At 33.5% G+C, this 25,772-nt stretch overlaps 2 protein-coding genes across 2 annotated transcripts; one reads left to right on the top strand and one right to left on the bottom strand.

The window, feature by feature from the left end:
* Window positions 1-1,139: 1,139 nt before the first annotated feature.
* Window positions 1,140-4,757, top strand: LOC115959306 (MDIS1-interacting receptor like kinase 2-like). The gene is made up of 2 exons (XM_031077661.1): window positions 1,140-4,001; window positions 4,081-4,757. Exons 1-2 carry the CDS (start codon window positions 1,235-1,237, stop codon window positions 4,371-4,373), a joined length of 3,060 nt encoding a protein of 1,019 aa, XP_030933521.1. The 5' UTR covers window positions 1,140-1,234; the 3' UTR covers window positions 4,374-4,757.
* Window positions 4,758-11,341: 6,584 nt separating this feature from the next.
* On the bottom strand, window positions 11,342-16,717 carry LOC115961398 (MDIS1-interacting receptor like kinase 2-like). Its single transcript, XM_031080386.1, has 5 exons — window positions 16,060-16,717; window positions 15,078-15,347; window positions 14,884-14,985; window positions 14,732-14,809; window positions 11,342-11,412 (listed from the first exon to the last, which is right to left on the bottom strand). Exons 1-5 carry the CDS (start codon window positions 16,715-16,717, stop codon window positions 11,342-11,344), a joined length of 1,179 nt encoding a protein of 392 aa, XP_030936246.1.
* Between the last annotated feature and the right edge of the window lie 9,055 nt (window positions 16,718-25,772).

Raw genomic sequence — 25,772 nt, 5'->3', positions numbered from 1 at the left:
TTAGGAGACAAAGTGCACTGTTCATGAGACCCACAACCACTTTATTTAGAAAAATAATATATTAAAAATGGGTCCCACATCACTATTCACACATTTAAAAATTATTTTGCAATAGTGTTTTTAGTTTTCAGCAAAATAACACTGATTGTGAGGAGAAAACGCAAATCCAAACGCTCACTCAGTGTGAAGAAGAAGAACAAATCCAAATTCATAGACCGGTTTTTCCGCATTCTTTTGGTAACTTAATGACTTTTTTTTTTTTTTTTTTTTTTTTTTTCACACTAAGTGAGCGTTTGGATTTGCGTTTTCTCCTCACGTTCAGCGTTTGCGTTTTATTAACACTGGGACCCACGCTACAGTAAAACGAAATAAAAAGCGTTTTCCTTTTTTTTTTTTTTTTTTTTTTTGATGTACGCGTTTCAGCTTTTAGGAGACAAAGTGCACTGTTCATGTACTGTTCACGAGACCCACAACCACTTTATTTAGAAAAAAAATATATTAAAAATGGGTCCCACAGCACTATTCACACATTTAAAAATTATTTTGCAATAGTGTTTTCAGTTTTCAGCAAAATAACACTAAATGTGAGGAGAAAACGTAAATCCAAACGCTCACTTGGTGTGAAGAAGAAGAACAAATCCAAATTCATAGACCGGTTTTTCTGCATTCTTTTGGTAACTTAATGACTTTTTTTTTCTTTTCACACTAAGTGAGCGTTTGGATTTGCGTTTTCTCCTCACGTTCAGCGTTTGCGTTTTATTAACACTGGGACCCACGCTACAGTAAAACGAAATAAACGCTTTTTTTTTTTTGATGCACACGTTTCAGCTTTTAGGAGACAAAGTGCACTGTTCACGGGACCCACAACCACTTTATTTAGAAAAAACAATATTAAAAATAGGTTCCACGGCACTATTCACATATTTAAAAATTATTTTGCTATAATGTTTTCAGTTTTCAGCAAAATAAGTTGTATCCAAACGGACTTAAACTTTATGACTTTTTTTTATATATGTTTGTTTTATTTATCTTTTTGAATAGCTTTTTGACGAGCTTCAAACAAATTGGTAAAGATAATTTCCACGTAATGGTACTTGCCGTGTGAAATCTGTATCAAATCCTTTCTCTCTTACCCACCATCGTCAAAACTGATTGGACCTGTAAATAGTGCGGGGGAACTTAGACATTTTAAATAGAATTCTGAACCAGTTTGCAACTTGTAAAACAAAGAGCCATGGCATTGACTAACTTGAAAAAAGTGTTTTCCCTCTTTTCCCTGGTCGCGTTGGCCATCTTACATTCCTCATTCGATGTTGCATCTCTTTCTGTGAATGAAGAGGCAGAGATGGATGCTCTACTCAATTGGAAAGCTAGTCTTCAAAATGAGACACAGTCACCCCTGCCTTCATGGACTCTCCTTCCTAATAATGCAACCAATTCTTTGAGCTATCAAAATACATGCTCAAGCTCAAGCTCAAGCCCATGCAGTTGGTTCGGTATTTCTTGCACCCAAGCAGGAAGTGTTACTACATTAAACTTGACGAACTCTGGCTTGAAAGGTACGCTTCATGATTTTCCATTCTCATCTCTCCCTAGTCTTGCATACCTTGATCTCAGCATGAATGAGCTATTTGGTACAATCCCTCCTGAAATTAGTCACCTCTCTAAACTCAAATTTCTTGATCTATCCTTTAATAACTTTTCGGGGGCAATCCCACCGCAGATTGGCCTACTGATCAATCTTGAGATCCTGTCCCTAGCTGAAAATCAATTAAATAGCTCGATTCCTCCCGAAATAGGCCAGTTAAATTCTCTCAATACCCTTTTATTGTTTGCCAACAATCTCCGTGGCTCCATTCCTGCTTCTTTAGGTAATTTGAGCAACCTGACTCACTTGTATCTCAATGATAATGTGCTTTTGAATTCCATTCCAGCATCTTTGGGCGATTTAAGCAACTTGGCTTATTTGGCCCTTTATAATAATCTACTCTCTGCCTCCATTCCACCAGAAATTGGAAACCTTAGCAATTTACTTGAACTTGATATAAGTAACAATAGTTTAACTGGTCCCATTCCTTATAGTATTGTAAACCTTGAAATGCTAACATTGTTGCAAGTGTTTGAAAATCACCTCAACGGCTCCATCCCCCCAGAAATTGGAAATTTAAAGTCCATAACTACTCTTGATCTCGCCAACAATCAATTAAGTGGTACTGTTCCAATTTCCTTGGGTAATTTAAGTTCCTTAGAAGTTCTATATCTTCGTGAAAACCAATTTTCTGGTCCTATTCCTCAAGAGATAGGAAATTTCACAAAGTTGACAACGCTGGTGTTGAATACAAACCACTTTACTGGTTTTTTGCCTCAAAACTTATGCCAAAGTGGATCTCTCCAAAGCTTTTCTGCATATGACAACCATCTCATAGGTCCAATACCAAAAACCTTGAAGACTTGCATGAGTTTAATTAGAGTCCGCCTTCAACAAAACCAACTCTTTGGGAATTTATCTGAAGATTTTGGTGTTTATAGAAACCTGCAATACATGGATCTAAGTTACAATAGATTTTATGGTGAAATCTCTCACAGTTGGAGTAGGTGCCCGCAACTAGGCACCCTGCTGATTGCTGGGAATGGTATTGGTGGTGGCATACCACCTGAAATTGGAAACTTCACTCAAGTCCATGTACTTGATCTTTCTTATAATCGGTTGGTTGGGAAGCTACCAAAGGAATTTGGGAAGTTGACTTCTTTGTTGAAATTGAAGTTGAATGGAAACCAACTTTCTGGTGATATATCTCCAGAGCTTGGATCATCGACAAATCTTGAGTATCTGGATCTATCCAGTAATAGATTTGACAACTCGATCCCCAGAATTATAGGGAACTTTTTGAAACTACACTATTTGGATATGAGCAACAACAAGTTTTGCCATGATATTCCAATTGAAATTTGTAATTTAGCTCATTTGTCCCAGCTAGATTTGAGTCATAACTCGCTTGAAGGAAAGATACCTTCACAAATTGGCAATCTTCAAAGCTTGGAGATGTTGAATTTCTCCCACAATAACCTCTCTGGTTTTATTCCAATTGCTTTCGAAGAGATGCATGGTTTGTCATATGTGGACATATCCTATAATAAGTTGGGGGGCCCTCTTCCCAATACTAAAGCATTTCAAGATGCTGGCATAGAAGCACTACGAGGAAATAAAAGGTTGTGTGGAAATGTTACAGGATTGCAGCCCTGTGTGGTAGGAAGACCAGTCTCAAAGACGAGACCCAAAATCTTTTTGTTAATCATTTTCCCTCTTTTTGGAACACTATCACTTGTATTGATGTTTCTTGGAGTTTTCCTCGTTTCGCAAAGATATAGGAAGGACCCTCATATAGATCAAACGACTAACACACACAATGAAAAAGTGTTTTCGATAACAACTTTTGATGGAAAAGCAATGTACAAGGAAATCATTGAAGCAACACAGGGTTTTGATGATATGTTTTGTATTGGGAAGGGAAAACATGGAACTGTGTATAAAGCAACTCTAACATCAGGAAACATAGTGGCAGTAAAGAAACTCCAATCCTTGTGTGATGATGAGATTGTACAACAAAAAGAGTTCTTCAATGAGATAAGGGCATTAACAGAAATACGCCACCGAAACATCGTAAAATTGCATGGCTTTTGTTCACAATCACAACACTCGATTTTGATTTATGAGTACTTTGAAAGGGGTAGCTTGGCCACAATTTTGAGCAGTGATGGAGGAGCAAAGGAGTTGAACTGGAATAAGAGGATGAATATCATCAAAGGTGTGGCTCATGCTCTATCTTACATGCACCATGATTGCTCACCACCAATTGTTCACAGGGACATATCAAGCAAAAATGTTTTGCTGGATTTAGATTATGAGGCTCATGTTTCAGACTTTGGCACAGCTAAGCTTCTTAATCGAGACTCATCCAATTGGACTTCATTTGCCGGTACATATGGATATGTTGCACCAGGTAATATACTTATTTCTTCAATCATTATAGAACATAGATTATATCAATACATTGGCATAATATTCTTCTTTTTTTGTAGAGCTTGCTTATACCATGAAGATAACTGAGAAATGCGATGTGTTTAGCTTTGGAGTTTTGGCTATTGAAGTGATCAAAGGAAGACATCCTGGTGAAATCACCTCCATTCTATCAGCTTCATCCGTGGAGGAGAATATTTTGTTGAAAGATTTGTTTGACCTACGCATTCCACCTCCCATGCTGCGGGCTGAGAATCAACTGATACTCATCATAAAGCTGGCAATTGAATGCTTGCGAGCGAATCCAGAATCTAGACCAACTATGCACATGGTCTCTCGGGTGTTATCAAGCTGAAGTGCACTTTCTTAGAGCCATCCACAGTCCGACTCTGACTAGGACAAGAAAGAACATGAAAGAATATAAATTTTATAGGACACTATATTTTGTCAAATTTATTCTGCTGACCAGATCTTTAATTACGTACAAGTATTAATAATGTGCTGCTGGAAACACAGATTTAAGGGCATTGTGATTGTATTTTTGATTGGCTATTTTGGTATATGCATAAATAATTCAAATGTAGTAAAAAAGAGATTAATGGTGATCTTTTTGTTTTAGTCATTTATATTCCAATTGAGGCATATAAAAGGGTAGATGGAAAAATTTTAGTTATAGTTTGCGCTTTGTTTGCAAGCCAATTGTCAATAACTGATGGTAACAATTCTTGTCTGCAAGATGTCATTGTCATTAGAGATAGATAGACCAAAAATTGTAGTTTAAAGAGCTATTGTGCAAGAAACTTGCTGAGTAATTTTATTGATTAGCCGGAATAAAATACATCAAGGTGCTCTATATACACTTGAAACAGAGCAAAAGAGACTAAGCAAAGACAGAAAAACGAATCTAACAACCTTCCTTACCGTTAAATACAGTATTAACGAAAATAACTAACCCCACTAACTTCCAATTAGAGACTGACAGCAGGACTATTTTTGTGTGTTTTGTTTTTTCGCCAATGTGTATCAAGGACTTAAAGAATCACGTGATCTGCACATGTATAAAACATTACACTTATACGAATTGAAGTAGAAAACATCAATGAGCCTAAGCTACATGTCGCACAAGTCATCTTCTGCATTATCTGCTTTAAATCCACTGGTTTAGTTGCTGGTTTAGCTAGATTTCTAACAAATGTACAGTGGATAAAGAACTTTATAGTGTCGAATTAGACCGAAATTGAAACGAACCTCAACAAACACAATTGGGTGTGTGAGTTTGTTGGATTTGCTATTTTGTGGTGCATGTCCATGCTATTAATCTATTGGCTAATCAATTAATCGGACTTAACTATGGAAATTGTTTAAAATTGGTAATTAGCCGTAATTGGGGTCAAAAGTCAAAAGGGAATTATTTTTCAATCAGAAAAGATCTACCTAATCTCTACAATAACATCTCCCAAAAAAAAAAAAAAAAAATTCTCTGCAATAAATTGTGAAAAATATCATTTTTTTTAACCTCCTTATACTTAGCCTCCTTAGAAATTAGTTTAGTCAAGATTGCTACATAAAGTATTTATTTTAGGATAAAATTTGTCCCAACCACCAATAGAAAGATAACATTTATTCTTATGCACTTACCAAGACACATGCCATCTTCCCGTTGGTGGTTGGAGCCGAACATTTTCCTTTATTTTATTAAGGGAAAATTACAACTTACTCACCTGTGGTTTGGCCAAAATTTAAGTTGCTTATCTATGGTTTAAAATTTAATATTTTACCTACCTGAGATTAGCCCAGTTAGATTTTCGTAACCCACCTTTGTTAAAAATAAGATTAAATATGTAATTTTGTTCCACTTTTATGTCTCTCTCCTCTAAAAACACAAAAAATATAAAAATACAAGGTCAAATAAGATCAAAAAGAATCCAACGGAACACTTGTATCATGGGATACAAGATCAAATTAGAAGAATTGTAAATTCAATGATCCCATTGTATCAAATCCCTTCTTCCCAACCTTGCAATTCTTAGATCTAAGCATGAATGAACTCTTTGGTACAATCCCTATTCAAATTAGTAAACTATCCAAACTCACACACCTTGATCTGTCATCTAAAATAAAAATGAACCTTAGCATACAAATTCAAAGAGGAAAAAAGAAGATGGCATCTGACCTGCACATCAGGAATATGAATAAATGTAAATGACAATATAGGAAGAAAAAAATTCCGTAGTTTTGTGGCTTAATGCTCTTGGGGTTTTCTTGCACACAGACATGAAAAGAAAGAGAGAGTGTATCTCCAAACTAGTTTGGAAAAAAAACTTTTTCAAATTACCAATCAAATTACTTACTTTAAGATTGGATTTTTCTAACTATGTGTACAAAAAGTCAAGTCAAAATTGGAAGTTTTTCTTCCAAAAAAAAGACTTTTATATTTCCTCTTAGTGATCTTTTCTCCTAGACACAATAAAAATTAGAGAAAAGCTTTGAATGTGGAACATTTGGTAAGAGGCTTGCTAGAAAAATTGGTGCATTTGCAATTATTCCAAATGGCCCACAAATTACCCATACATTTAGTTGGTACTCACAAAAAAAATATATATATATAGAAAAAAGCTTTGAATGTGGGACATTGGACATTTGAATGCGATGAAAAGTAAGACGTGGAACTTGGAAGTTACCACGCATGTATAGGAAATTGATTCAGTTTTAACTTTTACGTAAATTCCACTTCACCTTGACTCTCTGCTCAAATTCGTATGGAAAATTAGTTGCTAATTTCCTCTCTGCGAAAAGATGTGTTTCAAAAGATTGAGGGTCTGTTTGGTAACGTAACTCGAACAATATAACTCAAACAATAGGTTTCAGTGTTTAAATATCACAACACGTATTTTTAACCCAAATTTATTTTCACAACACTTAAACAACTTTACTAGAAGTCTCTTACCAAACTAGCCCTGATATTTCAATTTTTAGAACAACTATCAACAAGTAATCATGAATAAAAAAAAAATCATAAAAATTTAATGAATCGTCAAAATATTAAGTTGTTATTAGCATGCAAAAAAATTAGTCAATGTTGGCCATATAATAACTAGTGAAAATTTTGTCAATTCAACTATTATGAAAATTATAACTTCAAGGGGTTAACTTAGTAGTTCCTAAGGCCTCATGACATATCTATGAGATTCTGGATTCAAAACCTCTTGCCAGCATCTTGGGGCCACTCTTATGGAATTTCTCCATGTAATAACCTAGTATGTGTGGGATGGGAGGACTACACATGCCTGAGGGATTAGTCAGATACTCAAAAAGGTCTGGATATTTTTGTTTGTTGAAAAAAAAAAAAAAAAATAGGTGGCGATTTCTTTTCTCCACCTCGGTCCACTCCCCAGAGGCATACTCCCCAAGCGACGACGCGTGTTGGCACCCACGACACCAACAACCCCCCTTTTCATCACCCTAGCTGCCTCTAATTCCTACTCATTTTTTAAAAACAAAGTAATACATAGTTGCTCATGTCTGTCCACAAATAACCCAACCAATTTATTGAATCCATGGATTGTATATTAAACCCATCGGGATGCCTCCAATCTGCCTTCATCAATCTCTAAAATTCCAGTATCATTGTCCTGCAAAAATGGATCAACTATGTTTAAAGGTGTACATAGCATAGGACTTCCCTCTCCACTTTCTTTAACATCCCCCAACCCAGCCCATTCAGTACGAGGTAGATCCGAGCCTAAATTTAGTATATGACTCCACCAGCTCTAAATTACCCCTTTTTGTCCACGCCTCCAACCCCAAAGCCTGTGACTCCATGCAATCACCTACTGTTGTTGATTCTGTCACTCTCATCCGACCTATCAACTCTCTAATAGTATAGAAGATTGAATTAGTCCATAGAATCGCCCAATCTAGCAACATCAACCACTACAAAAAAGATTGCTATAAGCGACGCCTAGAGTTCATCACAACAACACAAAAAGCCATCGCAGATTAGTAGTGCTGACGGCAAAAGACTGTCGACTTCCGTCGGTAAAAGCCTTGTCGGTAATACTATATTACCGACAAGACCGTCGCTAACACTCATTTTCGACCGTAAAAAGCCGTCGTAAGCACTTGATATTTTCCATCGAAAATACTTCTTCATATGAGGAAGTTGGACGACCAAATACATTTTGTGATGAACTAAGGTCGTCGTTAATGTATTTTTTCGATGACTAAAAGTCATCATAAATACTTGATTTGTCGTCGAAAATACAACTTCATACGAAGAAGTTGGACGACCAAATATATTTTGCGACGATCTAAGGCCATCGTTAATGTATTTTTTCAATGACTAAAAGTCATCATAAATACTTGATTTTCCATCAAAAATACAATTTCAAACGATGAAGTTGAATGACCAAATACATTTTGCGACAAACTATAGGCATCATTAATGTATTTTTTTCAAAGACTAAAAGCCATCGTAAATACTTAGCTTTTTGTCAAAAATGCAAAATCTTAGTGACCATTTACTTTTTTTCAACGAACTTTGACCATAATTAAAAATTAGTTACCACGTCACTAATACATTATTTGCAACAAAATAGCTTTGTCGAAAAAAAAAAGGCCGTTTATAGTACTTTAATTACGACAAAACAATTCTGTTGAAAATGAAACTCATGAATTACATGAAAGTAAATAAATAATATATAAATTACAAACATACATCTCATAAAAAATTCTCCATTCAAATAACAAGTACAAATCCATAATTGTTCAAAACTAATAAGTGAATAATGCAATAAAAATGAAAATATCAAAGGGTCTACAAAATAGCGTGATGTTCAATAATACATGAAAGCTATATTAATTATATCCTTCATGAAACTTGAAAGCATAAGTATTGGAAGATCAGTTATCATCTGAGTCAGTTTCCTCAATCTGAGAGTCACCTTCCTCCTTAAAGTCATCTTTTGTCATTATTCACAATATGATCTCCTCCCTAACATTGTTCTGCAATATTTCAAATTAAACTGAATAAATATACAAAAATTATAAGTACGCAAAATTTTATATTCACAGCAAATAATAAAGAATTAACTAAAATATATTCATTTAAAAACATTAACACAATCACCATGATAAATGACAAAACATCAAAAATAAATCCTTACTTCCGACACAAACATTGCAATTATCATAAATCCTTACTACTGATAAGAACCTTGTAGTTCTCTTGTGAGTAAGAATTTCCATGAATACATCTGCCACCAATAACCACATTAATAGTACATCTCCATCACTCTTAACAATATATCCATCACCACAACAAGTCACATAAAATTATATATGCACCAAGAATAGCAATTAATTGAAAACTATAATGAGCAAATTTGTCACTTATTTCAAAAACCTCAATAAAATAGAAAAAAAAAAAATTAATGTTGATTATTCTAAAAAAACAAACATGTGTAGTAGGTGCTTGCATATAATTAAGACTAATCAATAGATTGGCTGGGGCCACCAATACACACGCAAACATTACACTATTTACTAGTACCAAATTGTCATTAACTTTGGCTACAATATGAGATTATATATTATGAAAGAGATATATCTAAGCCAATCCCAAAATTTAGATGAAGGAAATAAACCAACAAATCCATTTACTAATCCACTATATACATTAACAAAATAAATCAAAATATAAGGATTTAAGAAAACTGACCTTTTGGGTTTGACTGTGATTGGTAGAAAGAGAAAGAAAGAGTGAACAATGGAGGGATATTGAAAAATATGTGGGCTATAGGGTATAGAGGTGAGAGCTTTTTTTTTTTTTTTTCTTCTTAGTTTTCTTTAGTGAAATAGAGTGTTTGTATTTTAGTGAGAGGGAAAGGGAGGCATGGGATCAAAAAAGGAAAAAGGGGGGGGGGGGGGGCGTTTGTTTTTAGTGAGAGGGAGAGGGAGGGAACTAGGGTCTAGGAGGTAGGGTTTTGACTTTTCTTCTTTTTTTTTCTATTTTTTTTTAGTCTTAAAATGATATTGTGTGTGTCTTTTCTAAACAATGATTTTACAGCAACGTGATTTCTTTTTCTTTTTCTTTTTTTTCCTTTTTTTTTTTTTTTTAAATTATGTATTTTGTTTATGACAACCATACACCAACCTGATTTTTTTTTTCTTTTTTTTAAATTATGTATTTTGCTTATGACAACCACGTCACTTTTTTTTTTTTTTTTGGGTCACTTTGAAATATCACTTTTTTTAATTATTATTATTAATAAAAGATAGAAAAACTATTTCTCAAAAAAAAGAAGAAGATAGAAACACTATGAAATCTCACTTCTTGCAATTTTTGTATAGCAAGTGTTCTTTTAAAAAAGTCAGGGAAATATAACCTCAATATTGTGTAGGTGGATTTCTTTTATGGAAATATAACCCCAATATTAAAAATAAATAAATAAAAACTTCGTTTATTTTATTTGGCAAAACCACCCCAGGTACTTCCCACCAAATCTGATCTCAACCTAAACACCAAACACCCAGCCGAGACAATCACTCTACTCAATTGCTTCAATTGACTCGAAGAATATTGCTGAAGTGATAAAACTCTAGTGCATGATCATGATGCTACTGCCTTTGAGGATTCTTCTTGCTCCCAACTACTATGGGCAACAAACGGTATAACAAAATGTCCCAAATCCAACTAGATTTCACAATTATCATGGGCCATAATAACTTCCCTAACCTTTAGTTGATCTTGAGGTAGGCCCATGTTATTATTGTGACTAGCTTGACTGAACCCTCAATTAGTTCTTTTGTTTTTAACACTCCTTGTTCCATTTGGGTATGTGTTGTGAGTGACGTGGCTGATCCAACCTTTAGTTGGGCTTGAGACAGGCCTAGGTTATTACTTTGACTGGGCTTAACTGAACCCACTGTTTGTTTTGTTGTCTTTAAAACTCCTTGGTCCATCTAGGATTGTGTTGTGAGTGACCAGCTGAATAGACTAATTTGTCTATTCCTTTATGGAAACCCCACCGAACCCGCCTCTTATTTCCTTCACTGCACACAATCGTCAATCCCCTCCTTAATACTTGGGAATCCTATGATTTTTGCACCTTCTTTCCTTTTGATTTTGAATCAAATCGTAATGGTGACCTTGTTTGAAAATTTTCCACTAATTTCAGGTGAATTTTAATGTTCTAAACCTGCCTTTCACCACTGCTCATCGATTTCCCCTCTAGAAAAATTTTCTGGCTCCTTTCCTTCTCATCATGTAGTGCTTTCACTGGATTTTTTACAACTAACAAAGGATCTCCAATGATACCTTTTTCACTTGTCAATGGCAAGAGGCCTAGAATCCGAAGCCACAACAGTCTTCTGCTTCTCTCCTTTAATAATTGCTACAAAAGAACGAGAAACATTCACATTAGATTACAACTGCTTTTTCTTCCCATCTAAGATTTTCATTGGTTTTTTTGGGTGTTATTAAACTCTATAGCTCAAAGTCGAACCCCCTCCACCCATACATCACCTTTCCCTCTAGTATGATCACCAATCTCCTATGACCCCTAGCCTTAAGTTTAGTCATGACAATATAATTTCCAAAAGCATTAGAGCACTTCTGGAACAAATACACAATATCACCCTCTCTGAACACAACACCAGAACAAGAAGAAAATTTATGGCTAATTCGAGGTAGCTAGGCCTCGTTTATGGCTAATTCTAGGTAGCCAGGCCTCAAAATGAAAAGAATATGAAATAACTAAATCCTACAAAACCAACATATTGATAGGTAATGTAGTTCGGAAACTAGTCTACAGGGGCAACAACCTACCCCTCTTTAACATTTTGATGACATGCAAAACACTGCCCCTTCTCAAAAACTATAATGAATTTTAAACTGAGTCTTCTAGAAAATCATTTAAGAGTGAAATTGTTCCTATAGGGAAGGTGAATAATGTGCATGTTGTGGCAAATATATATATATATATATATAGAGAGAGAGAGAGAGAGAGAGAGAGAGAGAGAGAGAGGTGTGTGTGTGTGTTAAACGTTAGAGTTTGGAATTTCATAGGTTAGAACAATTGGATATTCACTCTGAAGGTGAATAATTAATGGAATATTTGGAAATATTAGTATTTTCGAGATTTATACTATTAATTAAAGCATTAGACCAGATTTTACAGCAGTGATTCGTGTGAATTGATATTTTTGTAATTGCTAGGTTCTAATCAATGACCTTTTCAGAGCACAAAGTTGTTGGTTTGCAGGATGCATAAGGAAAGTGGTATTTACTAATTTGGCGGGTTTCATAAAGATGGTTTTGACCGTCAAACTATATTTATAACTTATAATAAAGAAATATTTGCGCACTCTGTAGATGTTGAGAAAACCTTGTATACTTGTTTCTTTGAAAATGTTGTGGGATGAGCACTTTGTATACATATACTTGTGTGATAATGCATCTCTAAAGCTTATGGTTTGACTTGTGTATGATTGACTTTGAGGAAGTATTATTGGATCCCATTCATGAAATGTTTTATGATTTGATATGAATTATTTGTACTTACAATGGTTTGAAAGCATGTGTCTTGGTTGAAACTGATTTGTTCTTAAACCTACTTTGTGTGAGCATTATTAGAATTGATTTGAAACCCTATGGCAAGTTGTGAATAGAAGCACGGTATCATATTTAGTCCTTAGTAAGGGATGGTTATACCGAAGATAGTCCTTTGTGAGAGACGGTCCCAAGGAGGGGATAATTCACATTTAGTAGCTCCTTAGCAAGGGAGTTTATCAATATTGGTTCCAAAGAGGGGGCTCTTTAGCAAGGGAGTGCACCCTTAGGTTCCAAAGAGGTTGCTCCTTAACAAGGGAGTGTACCCTTAGGTTCCAAAGAGGGGACCGCGCAACCCTATCAACGGGGTGTTACATGTGAGGATTCATGCTCTCTAGACCTTATCTGAGTTTGGGGCGTTACACGTGACCCATTTGTCCATCATGGCAGAAAGGGGGAGATGTTGCATTGAGGGGGAGACTTTTATTTGATTATGTTATTTTATTTCTAAAACTCTTATTCTTTTTTATTTGGGACTTGCACCTTTTTTTTAAAAAAAAAATCTTTGATACACTATGCTTTATGTTTAGTTTTTGGTTGTTGGTTAACAATTGGTATTTGGCTGCTTATGTTGACTCACATGCTTTTATTTATTTATTTATTTTTTTGGTAGTATTTATCTATATATCATTGTAATCAATATGCGTTTATGCTTTTATTTTAGTATTTGAGAAAAAGGTAAGTAATCTTTACACAAGACATTCAACCTCCATGCCACTTCCTAGGATTGTGTAGTTTGTAGGGATATAAATTTTCTTTGGGTTGTATTGTATATGAGTCTTTTGATGTAAATTTTTTTGTCATGAATTGTCAAAGGGGGAGATTGTTAAGTCCATATTTTTAGGTTGACAAGTCATGAACATTTGTAATAGTTATAATCTAGGTTGTCTCTTAAATTGATATCAAAGTAATTCATAGTACAAGACAAACCAAGGTTCAAACGAATCAAGAAACATAAACTGGACTATTATGGCACAGGATTTTGTCACCAACTCGACCTGTCGAGAGTTACTTAAGTCGACTGATTAATTGCATATCTCAACTGATCGAGAATTGTGCTGATTGGATTCTCAGTATTTTTTGTCAACCATTTATCTAAAGCTACTTGCATCTTATGTACACTATATAAGCAAGCCTTAAAGCATGTTTTCTAAGACTACAGGAGAGTAGTGTATTATACACAAATCTGAAATTTTCCAAACACTCTTGAAGCATCAATCAGAGACCTATGCTTATTCAAAAGATCCTATGATCAAAGTGAAATTGTTGCATCCAGTTTACATTCAAGTTACTAGTACAAATCTTTAAGAGCTGTTCTCAGAGTCCTGAGCATACATTCACATGCAACAAGTTGAGAATAGAAGAACCCATAGTCTTGAAGCTGTGTATGGTCACGTTAGTAAGTTCTACCAGAAGTAGTATTAGATTTAGGGTTAATCTTTTCTTACACAATTTTATAATATTCTAGTGGATTTGTTGACTTGGGTATTGATGATTAAATCCCCCAAGTTTTTACTATGAAATAGTTTGTTTCATCGGCTTTCTCGGGTCATCATTTTGGTGTCTTTGTGTAATTCATGTTTATGTGTTGCTATTCAGTTCAAATCTAAAGCATAAGTAATTTAATTAATTAATTGGTCAAGAGTTGGTTAACTTTGTTACTATCAGGGACAAAAATCCTAACAATAGCTAATCAAACATGTATAATCACAATGCCTTGAAATCTATGTTACTAGAAGTGCATTATTAATGCTTGCAATTAAACAACTAGTAGTTATCTAGGCATTACATAATCTTAAACAAAAAATTGCCTTAAACAACATAAATTTAACAGAATATTGTGTCTTATTTCATATCCTTGCTTTTCCTACTCAAACTATGATGGGTCTTGGAAAGTGCACTTCAGCTTGATAAAATCTGAGAGACCATATGCATAGTTGGTCTAGATTTTGGATCAACATGCAAACATGCAATTGCCAACTTTCTGATGAGTATTAGTTGATTCTCAACCTCAAGGCATATGTCTAACAAATCATTCAACAAGAAATTAACCTCCACGGTTGAAGTAGATAGAATGGAGATGATTTCACCAGGATGCTTACCTTTGATCACTTCAATAGCCAAAACTCCAAAGCTAAACATGTCGCATTTCTCAGTTATCTTCATTGTATAAGTAAGCTCTAAAAAAAAGTAGAATATTATGTCAATGTATTCATATGATCTATGTTCTATATTGATTAAACAAGTACATTACCTGGTGCAAAATATCCATATGTGCCAGCAAGTGAAGTCCAATTGGATGAGTTTTGATTAAGAATCTTAGTTGTGCCAAAGTCTGAAACATGAGCCTCGTACTCTGAATCCAGCAAAACATTTTTGCTGATATGTCCCAATGAACAATTGGTGGTGAACAATCATGGTGTATGTAAGACAAAGCATGTGCCACACCTTTGATTATATTCACCCTCTTATTCCAGTCCAATTCTTTAGCTCCTCCATCATTGCTCAAAATTGAGGCCAAGTTACCCTTTTCAAGGTACTCGTAAATGAAAATTGAGAAACGTGAATGTGAATAAAAGCCATTCAATTTCACAATATTTCGATGTCGGATTTCTGTTAATGCGTTTATCTCATTTAAGAACTCTTTTTGTTGTGAAATATTACCATCACACAAGGATGTGAGTTTCTTAATGTAAGGAAGTACGCTGAATTCCCAATCTGTGAGAAACAAAAAATAGAGAAAAACACACGCCAAAGAAAAACAATCACATGCACAAGACAATATTTACGTGGTTCGGCAATTTGCTTACGTCCACGGAGTTGCAGGGATTTCACTATTTTCAGGGAAGAATACAGAGTACAAAATTGCGGCTACAATCTTTTTCTCTCACCCTCAAGAATGTGGCAACAACAACCTACAATCTTAAAAAAACCCTAATCACGGCAAAGTCAGTTTACATATACATCCGCTCCATGAACTAAGCCTTAGTAAATCTCCCATTAAAAACCACGCAATATTATTCGGGTCGGGTCGTCAAATCGGATCAAACAAAAAACTAGGCTCCACAAAGCCCAACACTTAACTACAAATGTGTCTCCAAATATTAGCTGGGCTTTATAGACAGTTCCATATCTTGCTTCCCCAATGCAAAACTTAGCATCAAAACCATAGGTTGCATCAAATATTTCCTAGTACATTGTTCTTCCATCAAAAGTTGATATTGTAAACACTTCTTCCTTGTCCTCGCATGTGTTTTGATTTTCTTGTGGATTTTGCCCTTTTACTTTTAAAATGAAGAATATTCCTAGGAATACCAATACAAGTGAAAGTGTTCCCAAGAGAGGGAAAATGATTTATTTCCCTTCTTTGAGATATGTCCTGCCTTACAGGGTTGCAATCCCGTAACGTTTCCACACAATCCTTTATTACCTTGTAATGCTTCAATGTGAGCATCATGAAATGCTTGGCTATTGGGAAGAGGACCCTCCAACTCATTGTAGGATATATCAACAGACGACAAGCCATGCATCTTTTCAAAAGTAGTTGGAATGAAACCTGAGAAGTTATTGTGGGATACATTCAACAACTCCAAGCTCTGCATATTGCTAATTTGTGAAGGTATCTCTCCTTCGAGTGAGTTAAGGCTCAAATCTAGCTGGGACAGATGAGCTAATTCACACATTTGGACTGGAATATTTAGGATAAACTTGTTGTTGCTCGTATTCAAGTAATATAGTTTCAAAAGGTTCCCTATATTTCTCGGGATTTCCTTACCAAACTTGTTAGTGGATAGATCTAGATACTCAAGATTTATTAATGATCCAAGCTCCAAGGGTAAACCAGCATAAAGTTTATTGCCATTCAACATTAGCTTCGACAAATAAGTCAACTTTCTAAATTCCTTTGGAACCTCCCCAACCAAGTGGTTAGAAGAAAGATCAAGTAATTGGAGTTGGACTAAGTCTCCAATTTCAAGTGGTATGCGACCAAAAATATTGTTCCCAACAATCTTTAGAGTGGTTAGTTGTGTGCACTTGCCCCAGTTGTGTGAGATTTCACCATAAAATCTATTGTAACTCAGGTCCATGTACTGTAGATTTTTGTAGACACCAAATCTTCAGATATATTTCCAAAGATTTGGTTTCTTTCAAGGTGGACTCTAATTAAGTTTCTACAGTTTCTCAAGGTTTTTGGTATTGGACCTATGAGATCGTTGCTGTCTGCCCTTAGTAATTGGAGAGACCCACAATGGCATAAGTTTTGAGGCAAAAAGCTAGTGAAGTGGTTGGCATCCAGCAGCAGAGCAGTCAACTCCATTAAGTTTCCGATCCCTGGTGGAATGGGACCAGAAAGTTGGTTATCACGGAGGAATAAAGCTTTTAAGCCACTCAACCTACCAAAGGAAATTGGAATATTACCATTCAACTGATGTCTACTCAGTTCAAGATCAATTATGGATGTCAAGTTTCCTAATTCTTCAGGAATGGTACCAGAAAGTTGATTGTTGTACAGGTGTTAAACATTTAACTTTCTAAGAGAACCTAAAGATGTGGGAATTAAGCCAGAAAGATGATTTGTTTCAAGGCTTAAGAATATGAGAGACTTTAGATTTCCAATTTTTAGAGGGATGGAGCCAGAGAGCTGATTTTGGTTCATATGCAACAATGTTAGCTTTTCAAATTTTGTAGTACTGTAAGGGATGGGACCTTTGAAATTGTTGTTACTTATGTCAAGTTCAACTAAATTGGTAATGTTTCCAATTTATGGAGGAATGGAACTAGAAAGTTGATTATCATAGAGGTACATATAAGCCAGGTTGCCTAAATTACCTAAAGATATAGGAATGGAACACGAAAAGAAATTACTATTGAGAGAAAAGTCAAACAGATAGCTCAAATTACCTAATGAAGCAGGAATGCATCCATGGAAATTGTTGGCATACAAAGAAAGGTCATTAAGAGACTTTAAATCACCTATTTCTAGAGGAATTGAGCCACTTAACTGATTTTTAGCGAGGTGCAAGACCTCAAGGTTGATCAGTAGGCCAATCTGAGGTGGGATTTTCCCCGATAAGTTATTAAAGAATATATAGATCAAGATATATGAGTTTAGACAGGTAACAAATATCAATAGGAACTGTATTAAAGAGTTCATTAATCCCAAGGTCAACAAATGAAAGGTTAGGGAGTGACAAGAATGAAAATTCATGGAGAGTACTGTTGGTTTTTAGACCCCTTAAAACAATTGATTTAACCTAGTTAATTAGCCAAGTTGTTACTTAGTCCTAATTAACAGATCTAGGTTAACACAAATATATCATATTAATGTATAGCAGCGGAAAAATAAATAAGACAATGATATGATCACCCAGGAAAACCAAACCGGTAAAAAACCTGGGGAGGATTTAACCTAGCTATCCTCAAGGTAAACTTGAATCCACTATAAAGAATCGAAGTTCATACAAAAGGACTTACAAGCACCCCCGCTTGACTTCCTAATGCTACTAACCAGTAGAACTTACTGACACGACCACGTGCAAGCTCCGAATCCACGGACTCCTTCTTTCTTGGATTCCCACCAGCTACAAGCACCCCCGCTTGTGTATTCTTTAAACTTTAATGGCAGCAACTGTTTTGATCATCAAGGTGTAGAGAATATCTCCTCCTTGAAAACCCTAAGTTTGTGTAAAGGAAAGCTCCTCTAGATCTCACAAGAGATTTACACAAACCGCAATATGAGTAACACTAAAACGTGGCTAGGGTTTGCCTTTTATACTCAGGACAAATAAGAAACCCTAAAAACGTTTTAAAACAATTAGGGCTGAGTTGGAAAATTCTGCAGAAAAGCAATATGCCCGACGTTCGATCGGTCGAGCCTAAACTTCGATCGATCGAGCCAGGCCGAAAGCCACATTGCTTTCTGCTTTACACTCGATTCCAACTTTACATTGACATACAACTTTGAGCTAGGTTTAAACACTTCTAAACACATTGTTTTGATCATGGTTTGCCAACAATACAAATTAGAGTTCTAAATACATAAAGTCCTAAACTTTAGAACCTAACAAGTACCTTTCAAGCCTAAGTTAGTCAGGTTTAATCTAATAACACTTCCTGCATGGTTGCAAGAAACATCGAATCAACTGCATGGATTTGAGCTTGCATTTTGATTGTTGGAAGAATTGGTTGCATTATTATTAGGAAGGAGAGTCCATGAAGGCAAGAGTGACTGGTTTTTATTTTGAAGACTGGCTTTCCAAATGAGAAGAGCATTTGTCTCGATTTCTTTATCTGCACAAACAGAATCAGAAATAAATGACAAATGTCACAGGGCCAACACGAGTAGAGAAATGGGGGAAAATACTTTTTTGAAGCTAGTGAGTGCCATTGTTTTTTGGAAGCTAGTGAAAATTAAGGATATGATTCAGTATCTCTGTTTACCAATTTTCATCATTCTTTTTCTTTAAATACCAATCAAGTCAAGTGGTGTCCCTAATGGGAAGAGAAGGGTTTCAACATGATCATTGACATTGAAAGGGGTAGGGCTGAGAATTTTTGTTTGAGGACAAAGTTTCGACATTAATATATTTATCAAGACAATTTTACACACAAGTATATACATACATGCACGCTTTTTTATTATATACATTTTTTTTTTTTAAATTTGAATAAGATATATAGGAGTATATACTTATACCCCAAATAAAAAAAAAATAAAAAAAAGAACTTAATATTTTTAATCAAAATTATGTTTGATGGATATTTCATAAAATAAAATTTATTTTTTATCATTTTCATAGCGAAATTCTTAAAAAGTTTCATTTTCATTCCAAATTGTCAAATTTAATACTGAAGTAATTAAAAAAAATCTTTCAATTAAATTAATAAAATTTTCAAAAGCATGAATTATCCAAAACTTGGAGAAGTAAGTTATGCTCCAAACATATTTGAAAATATTTTAGTTTTAACTCATTGTATGACAACTAAAGATATATTTCATTTCATATGTAGTTTTTGTGATAAGATTTTTTTAATAAAATAATAACTTGTTAATTAATGCAAGATTTTTTTAATAAATTATTAACTTGTTAATTACTACATACATAATGGGTTGAAAAAAAAAATGATCTAAACATGTTGGGTAACAAACTCTTTTATATATAGATATTAAGGAAATTTTCAAAATTTGGAACGGCCATAGCCCCCACCCAATACCTATGTATAGCTCCAGCTCTAGACTAGGCTGTTCTCGCGTGGGAAAAGAGTTCTTTTCTAGGGCCACAAACAATCATTTACTATAGCTCTCTTCCGAAACAGACGGGTTAGTTGTCGGTTGTTACGGGTTGGTTGTCAGTTTCACGTATACCTAACATTTGGAAAAATCTGTGGAAAAGTAGTTCTTCCGCCAATATCCGTGAAAAGCTCGGATTTTGGCCGAATCAAGTAAATCGGCTGGTACAAAATAAAAAATAAATAAAATAAAAAGAAAGCCAGCTGAAAAATATACCAAATAGCGCACACCACCTTCGTCGGCGCCAAGTTTTCATTGTAGCCTCGGTATATCCGATCGTCCCCGCCAAGTTTTCAGTGTAGCCTCCGTATATCCGATCGTCTCCGCCGCCCCTTCTTCCTCTTCTTCGCGTTTGCTTTACCCAGACGTTTAACTCTCTTTTGCTTATGAATTTTCTTATAACTATGCCTCTGTATTTTTTTTTTTTTTTTTTAGGTCCGTGACTTTGTTTTTTTTTTTTTTTTTTTTTTTTTTTTGATAAGATGCCTTTGTTTGTTTAATTGTGCGTTGTTGTCTCTTTGCTTCTCAAAAACAAAAAAAAAAAATTTCGTGTGCCAAACACCCCATGTGAAGGGCTGATGGCTCAATTCATCTTGGTTCAAAATATTTTGAATACTACCACTGCCATGTGTCAAACATGCATTTAACTTTGATATACTTTTTTATTATATGCTAGTATTATGCCCATGCGATGCACACGGCTTAATAACAAATAAAATAAAAAGAGAATTAATTCAAAATTTAAGATTAAAAAATAAATTGTACTTGTACATTTAAAAGAAATATAATTTTTATTTCTTATTTTGATATTTAAATAATTTGTTTTAGTGTTGATTTCATTCAAATGGTTATAAGTTATATCAACCCTAAACCAGCATATGTATTCATATGAAACATTCTAAATTAATAATAAATGAAAATATAATACTCTAACCTAATGTAACATTCTAACTTACTAATAAATAAATATAACACCCTAACTTTAAGAACACATATATTATTATTTTTTTATCATAAAAAAAAAAAAAACAGAGATATTAATATTACACATGAAAAAATAATGAATTCAATAATTGAAATGGTTGAAAACAAAATTAAGCCAAAATCTCAATTCATTAATGAAAAAATATCCAAAATTTTGAACTTAAAAAAAAAAAAAAAAAAAAAAAAAAAAAAAAAAAAAAAAAAAAAAAAAAAAAAAACCGGAGTTAAGTAAAGATAGACTTACATAGAAATTTGGATGGATGGATTCTCTCATATCCAATTTCATACTTGATAGGAAATTTTGCTTTTAATTAAAAAATATAGATTATATGGAACAAAGCACCAAACAAAAGTCATAACAAATTAAATCCATTATAAAATATTGATGTCAACAACAAATAATCATGTAATAAGAAATTAAAAAATACAAATATATTGCTTGCTATATTGACTTCTAAAAAAAAAAACACTAAAATGTGTGATCAAACATAGAATTTCAGCCTATCTATAAAACTTGTTGATAAAAATTATATTATATATAATAAAAAGGCAACAAATACACCAAATCTATTCAATTTGATGAAAGAAAGAAAAATATTACCTGCAAGGTTGTAGCTAGGGTAGAGAGGAGAAATGAAGAATATAGCAAATAATTGTAAAGTACATAGTAGAAATAATCAAACACCAAAAAACTGTGTATATATAGTACCCGTTTGGATTCAATTGAATGTGGCGTTTACGTTTTGCGTTTTCAGACTTTTTTTTTCCCCTGTGCGTGAATAGTAATATCACATGATTTTATTGTGCAGGGACAAAAAACACTGTTTATGCACTATTCACGCACTGTTCATGGGTTCCATAATACTATTCACACATTTAAAAATTATTTTGCTATAGTATTTTTAGTTTTCAGTTTTCAGTATCAGCAAAAATAAATTCAATTCAAACAAACCCATAGTGGAAATTTTAGGTTGTGAAGAAGATGATATGAACAAAAAGAAGTAGTTTAGGTTAAACTAAAATAACTTTTTTTTAAAATTTTTTACTTTATTATTAGGAAAAAGATGACATATGATGCAAATTTATTCACTAAAAAAAAAAAAAACGAAGGAAAAAAAATGCAAGTTTTTTCTTTTTTTCCTTTTACGTTTTTTAAAGAAACTGTAGGAAAAAAAATGCAAATTCGATCTTTTTTTTTCTTTTACGTTTTTTTATCTCTCTTTTTTATTTAAATTCTATCCTAAGGTAATTTTATTCTATTGATTTAGGCTTTGTTGATAACATTTTAGATATACAGTTGTAGTTGTAAATCAAATACTATTTTCTTTCATTACTTAATTTGTCATATTTATCCAAAAAATATATATATATCTATTCTTAAAATCTGAAAATTTATTAAAATTTCTGTAACAAACAACCTACTGCCTATAATCGATGCCTAAACCCAAACGTATAGAGTAGATTCTACAATAACGTTATGTGACATTTATCCATTGTGCAAAATAAAGAGCGTGCTGATAAGCAAATTTATTTGGCTGCTGAGCGTTTGTTACCTGAAATGATCACCAATCGCAGCAATTCATTTCGTTAAACCCTTTCTCAGTCAATAGCAACAGCATTGTGGAACTGGAAGATCATCCCCTTCCCCTCACCTTTCCCATTTTGCGTAAACCAAACCGTCGCACTTCCCATTCAAATTTCAAAACCATGAAATCACGGAATAAAAAAGTGTAAGGGGTGGTGGATATATATATTCATTAAGAAGTCTTGTTTAGTATTCATCAAAATCCTTCCTTCTTTTTATCACTATGTGTCTGCTGGTCTTCCAATACTGCTGGGTTTAGTATTCCAATTGTGATCAAATTCTTCTTCTTTTTATTTATTTATTTTTCTTAGGATTGTCTATTTACTTTTATTCATTTATTTATGTGTCTTAGATAATTTAGTTTTTGGAAGTGGTATTCAGTTTAAATAAGAATTGCAATGTGACTATAACTCATTCATCACAAACCGTGGTCTACATATATGATGGATCCGTTTGGATTGAACTTATTGTTGCTGAAACTGAAAACTGAAAACACTGTAGCAAAATAATTTTTAAATGTGTAAATAGTGTCGTGGGACCTGTGAACAGTTCATGAACAGTGTGTGAACAGTGTTTTTTTTCCTGCACAGTGATTTTACTGTTCACGCGCAGGGAAATAAAAAAGGCATGAAAATGCAGAACTGAAATGCAACTTTCAGTTGACCCCAAACGCTCACGATATATCTAGAATACTAAATATATATATATATATATATCATATAATACTATTTAAATAAGAATTACATCCACTTAGAAATTATAGTTGAAGAAAACTTATATATATTTTTTCTTAAAATCTAAAAATCTAAGAAAATTTCTGCAATTTGGTGCCTCCACTTGGTGCAACCACGGCGTTTAAGTCTAACTTTTATTATATATAATACTAGTCGCTAATCCGTGCAATGCATGAGAATGCTACCAATTTTTAAAATTAAAAATAGATAAAAATTACATCCATAATAAAAGGACATGAAATATCATTACTGTCCCTAGAGATGAGCATCAACTATAGTAGAAACATTAACTCGTATTATTCATTCCAGCCATCACTTTTCTTTTCTTTCTTTCTTTTTTATTATTTTTTTTATTTTTTTTATGCAAAACTACTTACTCAAACAATTAAACTAAATATATGAGATGGTTTTTTGTCCATATCATCTCTGGAGCTCAAGCTCCTAAAGTGATAAGAAATGTTAGAGAGGAGAACACATTAGTCCACATTTTAACTGTGAAGGAAAAAAAAAAAAAAAAAAAGATCACTGGAACATTAAGATAAACCTCCAAATGATGTGACATTAGAATTGTAACAGCCATCAAGTAATAAAAAAATATACATTATGGGCGTTTCTAGTCATTTTTCTCCTTCCAAATATCATTCCCATCTTTCTAGATATAAAAAAAAGACACAAAAGGAGTGTATATAATGGAAAGAATAAGTTCACCTACCACATCCAAAGGCGCATAGTTGGCTATTAAATATTTTTATATTCAAACAAACAAACAAATAGGGTTAATTGTAGAAATCCATCATAAACAAAGATACTTTCACTTTGCACTCCAAAATATAAATAACTTTCCATTACCATCAGAATTGCACCTAAACTTGGAAATTGCACCCCATATTTTGAATGATGATTAAAATTAACAGTCACATGTAATTCACATGACAATAAAATAATTAATGATGATTTAGTTATATCTAAACCTTCAATATATTTTAACATCATATCTTTTGATATTTCAAGTGATGTCAAATGCAGGACTCTACCAGGCAATGATCCAATAGCAAAAGTGCCAAAACCTCTATAGAGGCCAAGGATACCATCAGTCTTCAATATATGTTCAAATATTGAAATTCCTAGCATGTGAGAAAGACCGGAACTTTATAAAAAAAACTTTGAAGTAGAGTTGTATCCTTAAATAACTAAATAGAAGAGTTTAATTCCTCTCTGTTCCAATTTAAAACCAAATTGTGCATAAAAGCAAAAAATTTTCCTTTTGTTCCAATATGTCTTTAGTACCAAAATCACAAATCCATTAAAACCAAACTGTGCATAGAAAATCTTAGAGATTGAAAGACAACTTTAAAGTGTTTTTTGTATCTTCTTCCCTTGTTGCTTCATAGTAGTCCTTGAATATGTCCTTTTGTTTTCCTTGAGTATAGATGTTGGTGTGAGTTGCACATTGCTTTGAACATCAACTTTTTGAAATTTTGTACAATCATCATCTTCTTCAGTTGATAAGTTGATGCTACATTCATTTGAAGTATCACTAATATAAGCCTAGCAAAAGAACAGGTTGAGAAATGTATTACAACATATACATCTTAAATATCATATTTGTAATTTTGCTATATTAAAGAATACATACTTCTGTGGAACAACAAACTCTTGTTCCACTTGTTGACGATAAGTTATACTCTCCTGCAATGCACGGGATACAAATATCTATATATAAACTTATATTTGTATATTATAACAAAAACCCAAAGAGACAACAAAAACAGTTGTAGGTATATAAGAGAGAGAATCAGATCAAACATGTATTTGTATTTTTGCTTATTTTGAGATTGAATTTCAAGACTAAAACTTAAAATCCAGAATATCAACAACAAAAGCACACAAAAACCTCTCTGTCTAACAGATCAAAAAACTCTACAGAAAAGTACCAAATTTAATATGATATTACCAAATTTGCTTTGAAAGAGATCACAAAGACATCACAATAAAGAATGAGATGGAATACACTCCTTCAGTACTACCATGCTTCCAATCAGCTAGTCTTCTTTTCCACTCTCCAAACCACAAAATCCAATGCTAACTTTGCATTGAGAGGAACGAATAATAATAATAAAGCAAACAATAAAAATGAAACTATTTGTCCTTTTCATCTAATATGTAACTTGAGATGGTCTTAAGCACTTTTTGCACATAGATTCTTTAAATTGTATATCAAATTAGAAGGAAGAAATTACATGTAAAAGCCAATTCAAGGGAGAGATCTATCACACACAGTGATCAATAGTTTAAAAACAAAAGCCCTGTAATGTATCTGCCATATAGTGTAATCATAGAAGTATGTGCTTATCTAAGAATATTTCCATAACATACCCTTACCCTTATTTGAATTTCAAGAGGAGTGTGATCTTTTTGCCACTCAATTATTCAACTACATAAAAAAATGATAATCATTATAGCAAAACTGGTCACTGTATTAAAATCCTATTTTCAGCTTCAAACCACCTTGCATCCCTAGTCCATCTCTCATTTCTGACAAATTTTTT

This window comes from Quercus lobata, chromosome 9 (genome assembly GCF_001633185.2).
Source record: "Quercus lobata isolate SW786 chromosome 9, ValleyOak3.0 Primary Assembly, whole genome shotgun sequence".
In the NCBI taxonomy this organism is placed as follows: Eukaryota; Viridiplantae; Streptophyta; class Magnoliopsida; order Fagales; family Fagaceae; genus Quercus; species Quercus lobata.
Note: the sequence above shows the minus strand (reverse complement) of the source record. Positions and strands in the feature narration are given on the sequence as shown.